We start from the raw sequence: 17,082 nt of genomic DNA, 5'->3' as shown, positions 1-17,082 counted from the left end.
ATGCCTTGATTTAAACTTGCTTAAATTTTGTCCCTCCTTGACAAAAGAAAATAGAGCTAATAGTTCTGCTCCAATATGGTAAATTATAGAATGGCCTAAATTACCATGTAACCAGCATTTAAAGAAGTAAGCAAATGAAAGCTACACTTAGAATGAGGTCAATACTACAGTTACGTAGGAACACCAAGACTGGAATCTCCCATGTCATCAAGTTTAGTCACCACATCATAACATTAATTTGGCTGCTTGGCTCCCCCCACATCAATCCACAAGAATATAATTGAATGGCATTTGCTTCTTCAGTCTCCTGTCCCACAGATCACTTCCTACATAATAGCTGCACCCAAAAACTGTCTTCAGGTGCAATCCGCACTTGCCACTGAATCAGGAGCCCTGCAATTTCTGTCACTGTTTTTTCTGTACAAATTATTTTCCAATGTATTTTGAGGTTTCCCTGATAAACAATATTAGCAAGGGAGTCTGGTCCAGAAGGCCTGCAACACACCAGGAGTCAGAAGTCTAGTGCACCTCAGCCCTACCTCTTTGGCCCTGAAGTTCATTCAGATACAGAACTTCCATAACATTTTCTGAAATTAAGTAAATGTTCACAATACCTTTCAATTCAAAACTTATTTTTTAAAACCACCTTAAGTTGATCTGTATGAGTGTATTCCCTACAAGTTGAGCTCTGTCTCTTGGATTCGTACACGGGCACCGCTGAGCTGCACCAGGCACATTCCTTGCACTCTGTGAAAATACATCTAAACAGCGGTGTTAGAAGAATGCTGTAATCTTGGTGGACACTACTCAGACCTGGTGCAAGCAGGCACAACCCCTCTAAGATCAGTTAAGCTGAGCACAGCCGCAGACTCCAGCTCTGAGAACGAGCACCACACTAGTAAAAGCAGCACTCATTACGTGCTATCTATACATTTAACATGTTGAAGCTTGTTACCTCTGTCACTTGGCTGATGCTTTCTCTGATCAATTCCTCCCACTCCTCCTCTGTCATGAAGAGCTTCAGTTCACGAAGTAGCAGAACCTTCTGGAGAAGCAAACAGGCCTGGGCCTGAAAGAGAAAGGGGAGAGGAGACATGAAACTCCATACTCTCTAGGGAAGGTGTTAGCAATGCAAATACCCCGCTGAAGCAAACAGCTAAGCACAGTATCCAGGGAATGCCACGTTACAGGTGCTGCGTATCCTCACCAACATGTATGTCACTCTGTTAGAAAACATTCTCTAGACCCTAACAGAGTCAGTCCTCAGGAGACAGGGTGGTGGATTTTGACTGAATGCACATACTTAAAAAGGAAGGTCAAAGGAGAGGGGAAGGACCATTCCGCTTTTAGATTTAGGCATTAATATCCAAAATATGCTTTAGTAGCTGCTCTGAGCGCATCACTTTCAGTCTCCAAAAGTCTTCAGGCAGCCCTTTGCGTGACTGTACCCTTTACCGTGCCCTGATGAATGCAGTAGGCACAAATAAACAAAAATAAAAGCTGGCAGGTTAGCAAATGCTTCGTTTCAAAGGAACCCTAGATGGAAACTGCTGTCCAGAGCAGCACTCAGCCTTGCCCTGGAGTCAAACTTGCTCATTAAGTCTCTACATTAACACAGCAATGAAAAGAGTAGCCACTAGAAAACCAACAGTAATCTGCAATCTTTTTACAAGTCCTTTTCTATTCCAGAATTCCTATTTTATGGCTTTCTTAGGTACAAGAAAAATGCAGCAATAGACAAAAGCAATGATAGAAATGCACAGAATACACTAATGAGGATTAGTGCAAATAGTTTAGAGGATTTAAAGGGAAAATTTTTGCAGCAACATGGGAGTTAGCGAGCAAATTCTACCCACATATAAAGAAAACACGTTGCCTCTAGCTGCCATCACGCAGACCGAAATTGAATGCAGGTATAAATACCAAAAATCATTGGGAATTACATCGAGAGTTAATCTCGTCCAAAGAATGCAAGGGCTGCCATTTTTTAACCACACGTTGCAACTGAACCCACCCTACAGAACACAACTGAGCAGAGTTTGTAAAACTCTTTATCAAAGACACCATTGAGATCAAAAGTCTAAGAGGCCTCAAAAACATGCAGCCTGGTGATACCCAACCTGGCCTCCAGATACCCCTTGGGTCCAAAGGAAGCAACCTGGAAAACATGTAGCAGGAGGCTAAAAACTGGACATATGGTACCCACACTTCTACTGGAGCATTTTTAGGGAACTATTTACTGAAGAATTCAAAGTGAGGGAAGAGAAGAAATCCCTGGATCTCCTGAGAGCAATATGATATCCAAAGTTGTAGGCAGTTGAACAGAACACCTCACGAGCTCAGGGAGGTCTGTGTTTCCTGTACAACGTACTCCAGGCTTCTGGGAAGGACAGGACACTGAACACAGGTCCCCCACCAGATAATTCCAGCGCTCATATTTGTGGTACGAGAGAGTAATGTCACACATCTATGTAAGCTTACCTCCAGTTTGCACCAGTATGGCCAACGAAGAGAATTATCCAAATAGAGCGCGCTTTCACTCACAAACAGAAATTCCGTTCTTTACTCGAGGGAGAAAATGCGGCAGGGAACCAACAAGACTAAATCAACATAAATCTTTTGACGTAATGAGAGAGAGCACCCTAATGCCACATTCGAGGCAGGCAAGCTTACATATTCCTTGTAATTATGGGGAGGCTGTGTCTTACAGAACAAATTATGGCATGTCTGCATGCATGTACCAAATGTAGTGGAAAGTCACTTCAGTGCAATTACAAAGAGAACGTGACCCTCGGAGTAGATGCAAAGCCGTAATTCATTCCGAAAGTCTCAGGCAGGGTCATAAACCTCAAGGCACCGTCTCTTCTTTGACAATTACAAAAGCATTCATACTGCAAGTGGGTGCAAAGCACAGAGAAGGCTCCTGTTAAGCTACCCTGATAGTACCTCAGGACTACAGATTTCACACACATTTAAAAAAAAATAAAAAGCAGCATTTTACAAGCTTGTGCTAGAAGACACAAGCCCTCTCCTTGCTGAGCAGTAGAAAAAAGAAACAGTAGTAAAAAGAAACTTTCCCAATGCACACATTGCATGTCTGATTCCTACTTTCTTATAGCTTCCTCAGAAGCAGTTGGGACCTGTTCACTAAAGGACGCACTGACCTTACACAAACAACCAACTCTTACCTCCTCACCAAGACTTCTGAAGTGCAAGGTCACACACAGAGCACCTTAGGAGGAGCCAAGCCACCCCAGCTAGTTCAAATCTTTTGCATCACAACAACCCCCATAATTTCTCACAGTCCATCATTTACCCTTAACATGTTCATGATGTGTCTTTTATACATGACACAGGGACCAGCTGCATGTTTTACCATCACATCACAGACCAGCAGCAATTCAAAGTTTGGAAAGTACTCCCACAAAATCCAGCACAGACCTGGAGCTCGACAGCTACCCGGTTCTGTCCCTCTCCGTCCTGCCCTCCCCAGCGTCACTGGTTTTTTTGAATGTCTTACAAGCATTTGGCAATTTTGGAGGCTGCCAGAACAATACTGTTCCCAAGAATATCATAGAGGATTCTCTGCATTTTCTCAGTGCCAAATCAAGCCTGCTGTGTTCATGACAGCCCTTCGAGAGAGCCAAGTATTATCAACACTTCACAAATGGACAAAAATAGCAGGAGACCCAAGAGTCCCAGCTACCAAACTCCAGTCCAGTTCAGAAAAGAAAGTTGTTGTCCCCCCATATGCACAATCTCTGAAATGAGAATGTGTGAGAATAGTTACGAGCAGTTGACAGCTACATTAGAGCTTTTTATTAAGGGCGGAGAAGAATGCTGCAGCCCATCCTGTGCCCTAGGAGCCACACAGTTGCCTAATCAAAACATTTTCTCCTTAATGTCAGTTTTTAAAAAGAAAGACCATAAAATAGTACAAAAATAAATAAAAGTGAAGTCTATTCAAGGAAGGATAGTAGATACATACATACATATATCTATCAACCATATGACTAAATGAGGCAGAAACGCTCATTATCAGTCCATGTGGGAGAACAGAACAAACAATAACTAACTGCAGTGCTGACCCTCTGATTTTCTGCCAGCTTTGTTTATTTCTTTCTTATCTGCAATGACTACACAAAATGCCATTCAGTATAAATGGTCAAGATGTCTTTCTGAAATAGTAAACATGCTCACTGCAGTAACTGAGATGTGCTGGTAATTCCCAGATGCACTCACCTACCTTATTTAGATGCTAAAAAGGAGTGCAAGCTGGCGGGGTTGCTGGGTTATACAACCTACCTTTACCCTTCGCAGTAAAGGACAAGACAAGCAGCCCGACTATTTAAAATGGCAAGCAACGTATTAACCCCTACCAATTCAGCCACTGTTTTCTTATTGAAAGCAAATATCTAGAACAGGCATAGCAGCCGTGTAGGTCAGAACAGCAGCTCTCCCCAGTCACCATCCAGGTGACTCACCATCCCAGTGAGCTGGATGGAGGGGAACAGATCAAGGTATCTTTCAATCACTGCAGTTGTGAAAGAGAAAAGCCAAAACCAAACAAGCCTTTGCAATGATGTAGAGATTCTGTTTGCAATGTTGAAGAGATGAAGGCATGACCTAAATTCAGGGTTGTTTTTTCAAAGAAAAGCACACTGTTAATAAGACGACACTTGTTTCTGATGTGAAAAGAAATGCTTTTCCCAGTCCCAAGTGTTTTAGGAGGCTGGCTGGAGGCAGCTTTGCATGCAAGTGAAAAAAGATACCACACAGACACACTCCCATGAGAAAAGACACTGAAATCAGCAGTCACCCTCTGCCACCATCAGAGGAGCATGGAACTGAAGATGTGCCCACACACTGCAACATGCCAAACACCAAGTCTGAGTTTTCACACAGCCATTTTGTCAGATGATCTCAAAGCAGCTTGCAGCCTACAGCTGATTAACCCTTCCAAATTCCCTGGTGGCATTTCCAGCTTATAGGAGAGAGGCGGTAAGTTTAACTGGCTTGCCTGAAGCACATGGCAGGACAGAAACGTCTCATTAGGTCTGACCCAGGACAGTATTTGAGCTACATCAGACCTCCCTGCACATTATAATAGAAGCAGTGGGAAGTTTACATGCTTACCAAAGACATCAAGATGGATTTTCCCCACCTTATGCCTATCATTTTTGCATCGTGGACACAGTTTTACCAACATGAAGCATGGCACCAGCATGGCAAGAGCTTCTTTTTACCTTTATATATATAATATATATAAAAAAAGAAAACGTTACCTGGAAAATTACAAGTTTGTGCAAGTCAAATATATTTTTAGAACTGAAGAAGCATCGAGGCTTTAGTGCTATCATCATTTCACTGCTCTTCGAAGTCCAGGAGTCAAAAATATACAGGTGGTATCACACCACACAGGCTCCTGGTATTTCAGAGCACTGATGTCTCCCTTCTGGCATACACACTACAGCAGCAAAGCTACAGCATAACCTGACCTGCCAGCACATCTGATTCAGTGCCAGCACACATTATAAAACAGCAGCTCTCAGTACGTAATCCTCAGCATTAAGACTCTTCTACAACCATAGGGATATGGCAAAAAATAATTGCACTTCTAGAAATTCTCACCTACCAAGCCCTTTGAGACTGCAATCGCATGAATCACATTCTTCATTCATGACAAATGCTACCAGGAAAGCTGGGGTAAAAGAACATATGCCAAGAATATGGGAAATTCCAAATAAGCTTTCTTGGAATTTTAAGAAATAGTCAAACTATGAAATAAATTCCTCGGGTATCTGCAATTTGTTACATGTTTAAAAAACAAAACAAAAACAACCCCCCCAAAAACCCCAAACCCACAGCAAGCTCCAGCTAACAGGACTATTGGTTACAGGAGAATAACCTGTCATTTATTACTACAGGGCAGGATATCCAGAGCACCACAGCAAAAGTCTCTTCCAATTACTGTCAAAGCTTTTGTAAAAAGAAAACAAACAGCATGCAAAGCCATGAAGCAAGTGCCAATCTAACCCCATTTCTGCTCCCACAGCTAAACTACTCTATTTTTACATTTACATTGGGTGTGGGATGGAAAGAAAGGCTCCAACAGAGCAGCCCTGAGTTTCAGGGCTTGCTTTTCATTTCTCTACCACATTTGTTTCGTGCATTTGAGCATTTCTGAGCCTATAAGCTACAAGTTTGTTTGATATGGTTTGGCAGGCAGAGTCCAAGTTAGGACAGCCTAGAAGCTTATTCAAAAGGGCAAATTACGAAAGGGAAAGAAGAATAAGGCCCACAACAACGGCGCTCCCTGTTCTGTACAGCAAATTCACAGCAGGTAGTACAGAAGCAACGGCAGTTCAATGTCTGCTATATATATGCAAGTTTCTAATGTTCCTTGACACATTATAATCAGAATTATAAAAGACTGAGCACTCTAACACTGAGGGCAAGACAGTCTTCTCGGCTAGGAACTGTCATGACAATACTTAACAGAGGACTTAAACTTGTGACTAACTTAAAGGTCTGGAGTTTCACACAGCCTGTTGACCTCAACAGGACCAAGCGGGGGGGAGGGGGAAGAGGGACTCGTTCCTAAGTTAACGACAAACAAAAAATTATCCTTCAAGATCCTTAACAAGCATCCTCACTGAACAAGCATTTAATGTGATCAATTATTTACTTAAAAGTTACAAAACTTATTTGAAGGCTTTAGATGTAAAAAGTGAAAACCAGAGGTGCTTAAGAAACACTTGCCAAATCAATTTTCCGCAATCCACAAGCTGTAACTGCAGTACTTCACACATGGCGGACACAGACACGTTACATGTATGTTTCAAATTCAAGGGGAAAGGAGGATAAGGCAAAGCCCTGGCTGTGGCTTAAAAAAAAAAAACTATTTTTGAGAACAAAAATTAATTTTTAACCTCCTCAGCACTGCTGAAACAAGGCGCACACAAGCAGCGAAGCCAAGATTCTCATTTAGCCACTATCTAAAAGGTTTCAGAGTGGCAAGTGCTAGCGCCTTCTGGGATAAATGGGACTGTTATGACAACATGGCTGGCATGTTTGGTTATGCAGCACTGCTCATGCCAGGACACCTGAGCATCTCCATAACTATTTCTTGGTTTAAAAATGTGCTGCCAATGCTCCAAGGCAGCATCATGAATTAGACACCTACTTCTACCCCATATTTACCCTGTTGTCCCCTCTGATTAAGGGACCCAGGGAGTGCCTTTCCTGCACCCTGTTCCTGGCTGCCTCCTCTGTCCTGCCTGGTCCAAAGACATTGCCAGGCTCAAGCGGAGCTCGAAGCCCTGCTGTGCACCATGCTGCAGCAGCCAGTATGAGAAAGCCTCCTGTGCAGAGCTCCTGTCTGCAGGGCCCATTGCACACAGGGACATGGGAAAAACAGGCCCGCGTGACAGCACCAACACAGTGCGATGCCTAGGCTGTGCGGCCGGCTCTCAGCAGGAAAGCCGTGTTATCCGTCACTACACAGATTCCCGGTGCCTGCAAGCAGAGTCAGAGAGAGCTCATGCTGGCCCAGGAAAGACCATGAAAATCTCTTCTGCATGATCATCTGGCTTAGGACCTGAATTCATATTTCCTGCTACAATCCAGTGTCTTCAGACTAATCAATCGGCTCTTTCAAGACATTCCCTCAGCCAGCCTTGACAAGGTCCAGTATTGTTGTCTGAGGCAGGCAGAACGTGAGCAGGATCCAATTTGGCCAGCACACAAGTTGTCCTACCAGCCGCCAGTTTCCAAGTCCGCAAATTTGTCATCTTGCCTCCAGGAACAGACAAGGCACAATAATACAGCAGAAGTAAACACTGATCAGAAACCGCCACCCATCAACCACTAGCCCCTGCTCCCACACCTTCCCTGTGCCCACATGCCAAGCTCTGGGCCAGGAAGGAGTTTCCTCCCAGCCCTCCTTCAGTCTGACCTTGCCAAAAAAACACCAAATAGGAGATTTACGAGCCCAGAAACAAAATTCTCCTTGCCAAAAAGTGATCAAAACAAATTATATTTTACAGCTTAAATTAAGTTCCTGCGACAAATGCATTTGAGAAATTTTGCAAGGCTAGTTAATTACAACATGTAAAGCATTTAAGTGACACCTAAATCACATTTTACAACCTTGGACGAGAAAGGCAATCTTACTCAGTGTACTCCCACTGAACATCCTAGGTCATCAAGCTCTTGCAATTTTCAGTGTTTTAGAATAAGCCAACCTGCACTGCAACCCATTTTCATGCAAAGTAGATTGTACCTGTTCCTCCTTCCTAGTAAAAAAGCAGATTTCCACAGATATGGCAGGATGCTTTCCATCCAGGAACCTTTAAACAACTCACAACAGCTTGCATATTAGCACATTGAAAATAATTGTCACACGAGACACATTTTGCTCATTTGATCATCATCATGTAGATGATCTGTTCAGGCCTCCTTGAGTGCAAAACATTATCAACGAACTCTGTTGGGTTTGTGGTTTTTTTAATGTTCACTTTTATTTCTAAACCTCTGAAACAGCCAACATCTCTCTCTCCAGCTAGTTTCTAAACAAGGTAAACAGTAGTTTGCAAACACAAGGGTTTGTGTGTCCTCTTAAGCTGTTGGAACATATGACCCCAGTAATTCCTAGTGCGGGCCAGCTTCCCAGTCACTATCTCAGCAATGGAAAAAATGGAAAAAGCAATCACCTGCTCATCGCCTGCTAGGTAGAGTGTTAAGTCCCTTCAGTAGCAGGTGAATTGGGTCTCACCTCCATGAGAGAGGCTCAACACCAATGACTCAGGGATGGTGGAAATCTCTTGCTAAAACACCTGCAAGTAGGGGAAAACTTGCACAGGATGCGGTGCTACGCTCAGATCTTGGTCCCCACTTTGGAAGCTCTGCTTCTGGATTTGAGGTTTTACTACCTTGCTTACTGAAAAAGAACAAAGCTCCCTGGAAGACAGCAATTGAGACAAAACTGACTGTGAAGAAATCTCCATCTTTCTACCCCTCCTGCTGACTCCCCTCTCCTCTTTATTTTTACTATCTTTCATAAACCTCTTCACCCGTGGCTCAGATGTCCTGCTTTAAGCGGCAGCAATGAGAAGTTAAGAAATCTATACAATTCTACTACTATTCCCAAGGCTCTGAACAGCAGCTGTCGCATCGATCAGACAGGCTGTTAACTTCATTCTGCTGCTACTGAGTACTTGTCTACACTGCAGAAAGTTTTATCACATTAGCTATGCTGGCGCATCCGCCTCCTCCACAACATGAAAACAGCTATTGCAAGACACAAGCACTTAAACCACCACCGCTCAATCTGGCTGAAAATGTGGAATGAGCTACACCCCGTAAAAACCACCTTTATATAATGCAGCTGCACCTACACTACTTATGTCAGCTTTAGCCCTACAAGTAAAAATAGTCATTGCTTTCACTGACAAAGTCACACCAGTATGGTTTTTTAGATGTACTTCACCCAGCAGAAAACCCAGCACTAGCAGTCAAGACACTGGAGCAGTCTGCCTGCAGACCTGGGCATATATACAGCATTCACTTACATACGGGTTTCTTCATGCCCTAAAACATCACTACTTAATTTGTTTAATCAGGGACTCTGCAAATCACATTCTCTCCACTGCTGCTGAGGAGTGGATTTTTTCCATGCTTGGTTCCTCTGCAAACAGCACTCTGGAGGATGTTCTTGTTAGAGCAAAAGCCTCATCTTGCACTTGCCTAACCAGAGGAGCCCATTTATGAGAGCCTGCTCACTGCAGCAGGACATTTGTGTCCAATACAAGTGGGCACACGTACAGCTGCTTCCTTCAGCCCTGTTCTGTTGGCAGCTGGGAAAGGAAGGGGGGGGGGAATCATTGAAAAATAATTAAAAAAAAAAAAAAAATCAAAGCTCCCTCCTACGGTCACCACAATCTAACAAGAACTAGTGACAGAAATAAGATGTTGCTAGATTTTAAAGGCAGTAGAGATGAGTCAGTACACACAGGGAGAAGATTTGACACCGCAATTTTTCAGATGACATCTGCACCTTAAATACTGGGCTTCACTGGCAGGCTTTCTTCCTGAGACAAAGGGTCTGCAGGACATTTGGCCAGTCAAAGCAATGAACATATAAAATAAAACACTGGACTCCTGGGCCAGGCCTGGCTGACGGTGTTAGATACTAGCTTTGAGTGTTTCATTTGCATACAACAAAGATACAGCTAGTGAGCATTCAGGGCTGGGGAAGACATTATTTACCTTGTGCTCTTTCACCAGAGGCCAACAGGCAGACCCTCAGGACACAGCAATCCGTACAGAACAATCCATATATTGGTCTGCTGCTTTGGTGAACACAGAGATTCATTTCTCCCAGGAGTAACCACTTACCATATCAGAAAGGCCAGTCAGTCTTAATGTTCCCCCCCCCCCAAAAAAAAAATCAGTATCTTATTATCCTTAATTCTTGAAAAATAAAAAGATGCCATAATTAAGCGAGTCATGAGAACACCAGGTAAATCAGTAGCAGAACACAGATTAGCGCCCATGAGCACTGATGTTTTTTTGCTCTTTCCGTAACGCCCAATTACAGGATTGAAACATTGGTGGGGAATATTGGTACCACAGGGCATACTGAGACCAGAGGAGAAAAGAACAGCAATGGATTCTGTGCAGTGCAGCCAAGCCTCCCCCTTCCTGGATTATAAAATAATAATCAGGAAACATGCCCATTTCCCTCTCCACTCCCAAACACACTTCTCTCCCAAGTTAAGAACAAAGTCACAATTTAAAAAAAGAAAAATAATCTAAGACAATTTGGTTTCTTAATATGACCCTGTTTATTCTGGAGCATTTCCACTTTGCTTTTACAAGCTACTCACTCTAAACCACGAGAGCAAGAAATGCTCTTTCGTTAAGAAATCAAAGCAAAGATTCTCACAGAATGTCCCAGTAGCTGAGGCTCAAAGAAACATTACCAAATATCAAGAAACCTCTTGCAAAATCATCTGGGGCACTATCCTTTCTCCCGACCCTGGCTTTCCTCTTAAAAAAAAACCCAACCAAAAACAACCTATCCCCAAAGCTTTCATTTTGTCAATTTTTATTTTGCACACATACACATTGTATCATCAAACAGCAAGAAGCTCCACTGACACTTCAAGTTACTTGCGCACGTTGGTAAGACCAAAACCAAAACTGTCCCCTCCAGTTCCCTCACCTGGCTGCTCCTCCCAACATTTTCTAAGCCAGATGTCTCCTCTACACAACAAAGCCGATTTTCCTCAATTTAGGAGAGACATGCAATAGGATTTTCTTTAGGCTATTCAGAAGGCAGCTACCACATAATGTAGCCTATTTAAAGAGACTTTGCTGAAGTCAAATTTAATAATTTAGGAGATTTAAGAGCAGTACGCATTCAAAAAAAAAAACCATGTTGCCTAGGCACTGTGTGCTTTTTAGCTGCTGTCCCCGATTCACTAGACCAGTCTTGATGTTGCAAGGACAAAGGTTTTCATCTTTTGAGAACATTTATCAGCAGATAATGAGAAATTAGAATTCCAATTCACTCAAACGTCAACTGTTGAAGTTTAGCTTTCAAGCAGTATAAAAAAAAAAGTACTCGCACGTCAGTAAAATTGTTAGCTTGGAACATTGAAATAAATAGCATTGCTAAGCAAAAAAAAAAAAAAAAAATTGGAAATTGTACTGGGTTGAACTTTGTAGATTCATCGATTCGGATGCTCGCCAGCAGACCTTTTCATTTTGCAGAGTCCACTGAGAGAAGCACCATAACATGACAGACTACACATTGCCCTTGGGGAGAGGGACATGGCTTGGGACCCTATTCTGCTAGGAGGTTGCTGAGAAATCCTGCAGAGAAATCCAAACTCCTTTCTTGTGCTTTAACTTTTGCAGAGTGGCATTTTAATACATGCCAAGGGAAAGCAGAAACAGAAGCAGCCAAACCCCATTCCTCCCCAACAACAAGAAGGGACCTATCGCTTTCTACATGAAATCTTAAGAACATCCTTGTCAGTAAATACAGCCCAGGTTGGCATTTCATTTTACGCTGCAGAAGCCCTAATCTTTCTTCGCTTGCCAACAAAACACCCTTCCAACACACTTGCTAGTGTTTCCAAACCAAGATCCAATAGCCCACTGTAAATACAGCAGAAATCATGACCCAGAACTTCAACAAAACAGGATTCTATCCTGATGTTTTTGTAATATTGTCAGTAAATACAGCCCAGGTTGGCATTTCATTTTACGCTGCAGAAGCCCTAATCTTTCTTCGCTTGCCAACAAAACACCCTTCCAACACACTTGCTAGTGTTTCCAAACCAAGATCCAATAGCCCACTGTAAATACAGCAGAAATCATGACCCAGAACTTCAACAAAACAGGATTCTATCCTGATGTTTTTGTAATATTTTGTTCCATGAATAGAACTCAAGCCCATATGACAGAGGTAAGTCACCAATTTCATCACAACCACAGACATTTCTTCCCCTCCTATTTTTGTTATGCTGTTATTAAATACATGGCAATGACCTTGCCTCCAAGCAAACTTTTCCCATTTGCTCTACACAAATATCTACTCATCAAATCGTCGAAGGGGCTATATTTGTCAGGCTGAGCAGAACACGCTTGGGTGGTTCACTCTCTTTTTAAAAACTATCAACTCCCCATGTATCAGATGGGAAGTTTAATTCAGTAGGCTAGGAAATTACTCAGTCTTGGAAAATCACTGCAATACGGTATATAACTAACTCAGTAAGTCCATCCAATATGCAGAGCTGTTAATGCTACTGATCAGTCCCATCCTTGGATAGCTCTTGCCAGCAGCTGTGTCTGCAGGAACTACTAATGAGTATGTGACCTTTTAATTTTCTTATTTCTTCCCAGCAACAGACTGGAATGTTTCCTCCAGTACTGAGGATTTGCTACATGATCATCAATACAATCAGCTGAACAGCAGTGAGCAGAATAAACACAGTCTTGTATCTCCAGAATCAGAATAAAGAGGCAAGTAGGAGCTTTTTCATGTTCTGTTTGTGCTGCGCTGAGTATGGTGGAATATAAAGACTGGGACTGCTAAGAGGGCAGTTTCTCTGTGCCAGTCAATTAATGCCTGGTATCGTTACGGATTTGTACGTGGGCAATGCAGGCATCTATCTGCTAGACGCTTTTTGCAAAAGACACGGGCGCCATTAAAAGGCATCAAGAAATACAACAAAAAACCCCGATACGACAGAAAAAATAAACAAACGTAAACAGCTAACAACATGCGTGATGCTCCAAAGAGACCCTGCAGACGCAGTGACGGGGTCCCTTGTTCAACTGAAACACACCACGAGCACACAAAGTTCTCAATGCAAATACAAGCAAAAACTCATGCCATGGGATTTCAAGCACTCAGCTTAAATGCAGTCAGGAGGACCTGAAAAACGTAAACAGAACTTTTTAAATTTTCAACCATCTCACACAAGTGAGAAGAAAGGGAGAGAGAAACATGGCTTATAAAACAGTTCATCAGAGAGCGCTACGTTTTACTATGGCATCAGACACCTCTCCAAAGAACATCAGAGACTATCTATAGATGCTGTCAACATCCTCCAACTCGCCCAAGGAAGGCAGTTTCTTTGAGCTTTCCCAATGCAAGAGACGCGCTCAAAAATGAAAGGTCAGGATGCAATAATCCACATCTGCAACCATCCTAAAGGTCCAGGAATTAAAAATCTCTACACAAAAATGTAGAGCACTCTGGCCCTGACCCAGCAAAGCACTTAAGCATTCAACTGTTGCCTCTTCAACTTCAGAGGGACAGTTTACATACCTAGAGCTAGTACATGTCACAGGGCTTTGCTGGCTCACGATCAGATAGGTCAAAAATGTGCAAGAGCCCACCCATCGTTCAGCTTCACCTTGCAAAACACAGGATCTCCTTGACCATCTCCTTACACAAAACAAAAACAGGAACAGGAGCAGGACACTGACTGGAGCCAAAGCGTGGCAGTTTGACACACATTTTCCAGCTGCAAATGATTTCTCTTCATTGAGGAGAGGGTGCATACTGAACAGAGGAAGACAAAAAAAGAAGTCGTATGCAGGCAACAGCCACCGTAACACTGTATCACACAAGAAGCTATCACTGCCTGTGGGTAACACCCTCTGAAGGCCTGCTTGCCTCAACCAGACCCTGGGACATGCCCTCCCCCTAGTGACACCTCTAGGGAGGACACAGGCGCAGCATATCCTACCTCTGCCAAGGGGATGGAGGATGCTTTGAAGGAACGGCACCTTTCAGTTGTGGCCCATTGCTTAGCTAGCATCAACAGCCCAGTTCTCATTTCTGATACAAAGGAGGTAGAGCTGAAGTGGTGCTGGTTCTTATCTGGGGAGGTTTATTTTGCTTCATTATTAGTAACAGCTTATGCAAAATATTCCATAACAAGTCCTTCCCATACCACCTGCTGGAAACGATCTGTGAGAATGCAGGCAAGGCATGGTGTATTAATGTAGTGATCCATTCATCTATCACAGCACAAGGAGGAATACTCCTGCATATACACGCAGAGGGGTGCTGGCTTCTTGACGCTTTGCAGTGCTTTTACTGTTCTTGCTGTATTAAAGTTTAATTACTTTTTAACTTAGATATTTACATAGACCATAAACTGTTTGGAAGCATAACTGTCAACCAGCCAAGACCTCTTTGGCAGGACTTTGGGATCATATTTTACTCTTCTGGTGATGGCAGCTCTGGCACAGAATTGCTCTAGTTCTGTAAAATTATGTCTATGTATGTTTGATCCCTTTGGGGAGACTGCCAAAGCACCAAGATTAATTAGCAACTTACCTAAAATACACTCTCTATTAGATAGATCTTAAAGGGTTCCTTGTCACAGACTGCTTTATAAAAACACATTTTGAAATATTAATGAATCTATATGACATAAGATGACATTTTGAACTCTGTCTCAGTGCCCATTCTCATTGCCACAATAAGTAAAGTGGCTTTTATTAGCTTCATGACAGCTCTGCACTTACATCAGCTTTGCAGAGTTCTAGCCAAATCACAGAAAATAAACTCACTTGATGGACAAATATAGCATCATTACGCTCCCAGCTACTGCAACATCCTCAATCAATATAGCTTTAAATGTAAACAAGAAGACAGGGATGTACCCAAAGTGGTGTGTGACTACAGTGCAGAAATAACTGCAAAGGCTCTTAGTAATTGTGTTGAAACATACACTCCTAGTGCCTTTGTCAAAGGAAAAGAACAAGGGACAGGTATCAAATCATTTGCCTAAACCCTAGGAAAAAGTTACAGACTAGAAGCGGTCTAAGTGTCTGCCAGTACAAGCGAGATGGGGACGACACCTTACTCCTGGTAGCAGTGGATGTTTCATTTACTAGTCTTCCTTTCCAAACTGGTTCTAATACCGCTGGTCAACAAGCTGGATTTCTCAGGGAAAAGCATGGTTGTTCCACTGCAGGCTTCCAGAGAGGCTGTGCTTCAGCCTGTTTCCAGTTCAGAGCTGGCACTTGGAGTATGCACTTGCACGTGGAACCCTGCATCAGCAGTAAGCCTGGGTACCACAAAACCAGCCACACATCTTCCTTCTTCACTTGGTCCTCAGACTAACAGAGTTAAGTTATTAGGGTAGAAGCATTAGTTCACAGACTCATCCAGTCCTCTGGCAGCCCCAGCATGCGTGAGAAAGGGGGGGAGGAGGGGAGCACTGCAGTAAGAACCTCACCACAATTAACAATGCACCACAGAGGGGTTTGTGCTGTAATAGCATCAGAGGGACAGCCCAAGACCACACACAGTCACAGAAAGAGATGTTACTGTAGCTATGCTCATCATACTGGTGCTGCTAAAAATAAACCAGGAAGACATTCCTCAGGCTCAGGAGGGTTCTGGTATGTAGCTGAGTCATGCAACAATCATTAAATTAAACACATCTTGATCCCTGGTTCACGCTCCATCAGCACAAGTCAAAAAACCAAGCCTTTTGTGCCTATTGAAAAAGCAGCATTGCACCAACTGAAACAAGGCACAAGGAAGTAATTTGAAGATCAAGGTCTCCTGGAAAACAATTGCAGTAGTAAGATCAAATTGCATTAAGAAAGGAGGAAGCGAGAACAAGCTCACACACATTTTTTTCTAAACAGAATTTGAGAGAATGTGTTTAGTGCTTGTGGAAGACATCAGACTGACAGCAACATCCTTAGTCAACAAAACAGCACAAGCCTCCCCACCTGTTAGCACCACACACATTCTGCTTGGCTAATTGCAAGGCTTTGCACTGCCAATGGGATCATCTGTGCCAGAAGCTTAATACAATTCATTAGCAGTAGGTCAACTGAAAGATATAACACAAGCTCCATTTTTGATGACTTGTCATTTTCTCATACCAGTCTTATCATTGAAGACTGTATCCCCAGCTGTCATTTGTACCTAAGCTACTCAGAGCACATGTATGTATGCAGGTATGCATGCAGGTATGGGATTCTAGAAATGTTAGCTACACTTTACTCAGGTGTAAGCACCTTCTCGGTAAGAGAAAGCTATCAAATCTGCCTATATGTACAAAAAAATTGTGATGTGTGCACCGGTCCCATTTTCCTACCACTGAAGACACTTCTGCTGGCCATTACAGCAAGTACAAGGTCATAGTTAGCGTGACTGATTTTCAGGACCTCAGTCCTCAGAACTGCATCCAACAAGCTGGATTAGACTACCCCAAAAATTTCATTCTTTACCACCACCTTTCTTTTTTACTTTAACTTGTAGCACTTCTCACACACTAAAGGTCCTCTTGAAAAGGTTCATAACAGCTGCTTACAATGTAGTGATTTCATACAATTTCTATCCACTTCCTTCTACAGTAGACAACAGTGCAAGAACACATCACAGGCATGAGGCAGGTCATATCCCGCGAAGACAGTGCTGCTTTAAGTTACACATTGGTTTAACTTACACATATGGGAAAGCAAGGATGAACAAAAGTTTAGGAAAAAGATCCCGACTGCTACTGTAGTAAAAAAAAAAAAAAAAACACA

General features: G+C 42.8%; 1 protein-coding gene across 1 annotated transcript in view; it reads right to left on the bottom strand.

Moving 5' to 3' along the window:
* MYBBP1A (MYB binding protein 1a) overlaps positions 1–17,082 on the bottom strand; it is a 62,339-nt gene that overhangs the window by 14,859 nt on the left and 30,398 nt on the right. The window contains exon 24 of the mRNA XM_009276452.1: positions 956–1,069. Coding sequence (XP_009274727.1) covers positions 956–1,069 — 114 coding nt within the window. The remainder of the gene's footprint in view (positions 1–955; positions 1,070–17,082) is intronic.

Source organism: Aptenodytes forsteri, unplaced genomic scaffold (assembly GCF_000699145.1).
Source record: "Aptenodytes forsteri isolate BGI_AS27 unplaced genomic scaffold, ASM69914v1 Scaffold209, whole genome shotgun sequence".
NCBI lineage: Eukaryota > Metazoa > Chordata > Aves > Sphenisciformes > Spheniscidae > Aptenodytes > Aptenodytes forsteri.
Note: the sequence above shows the minus strand (reverse complement) of the source record. Positions and strands in the feature narration are given on the sequence as shown.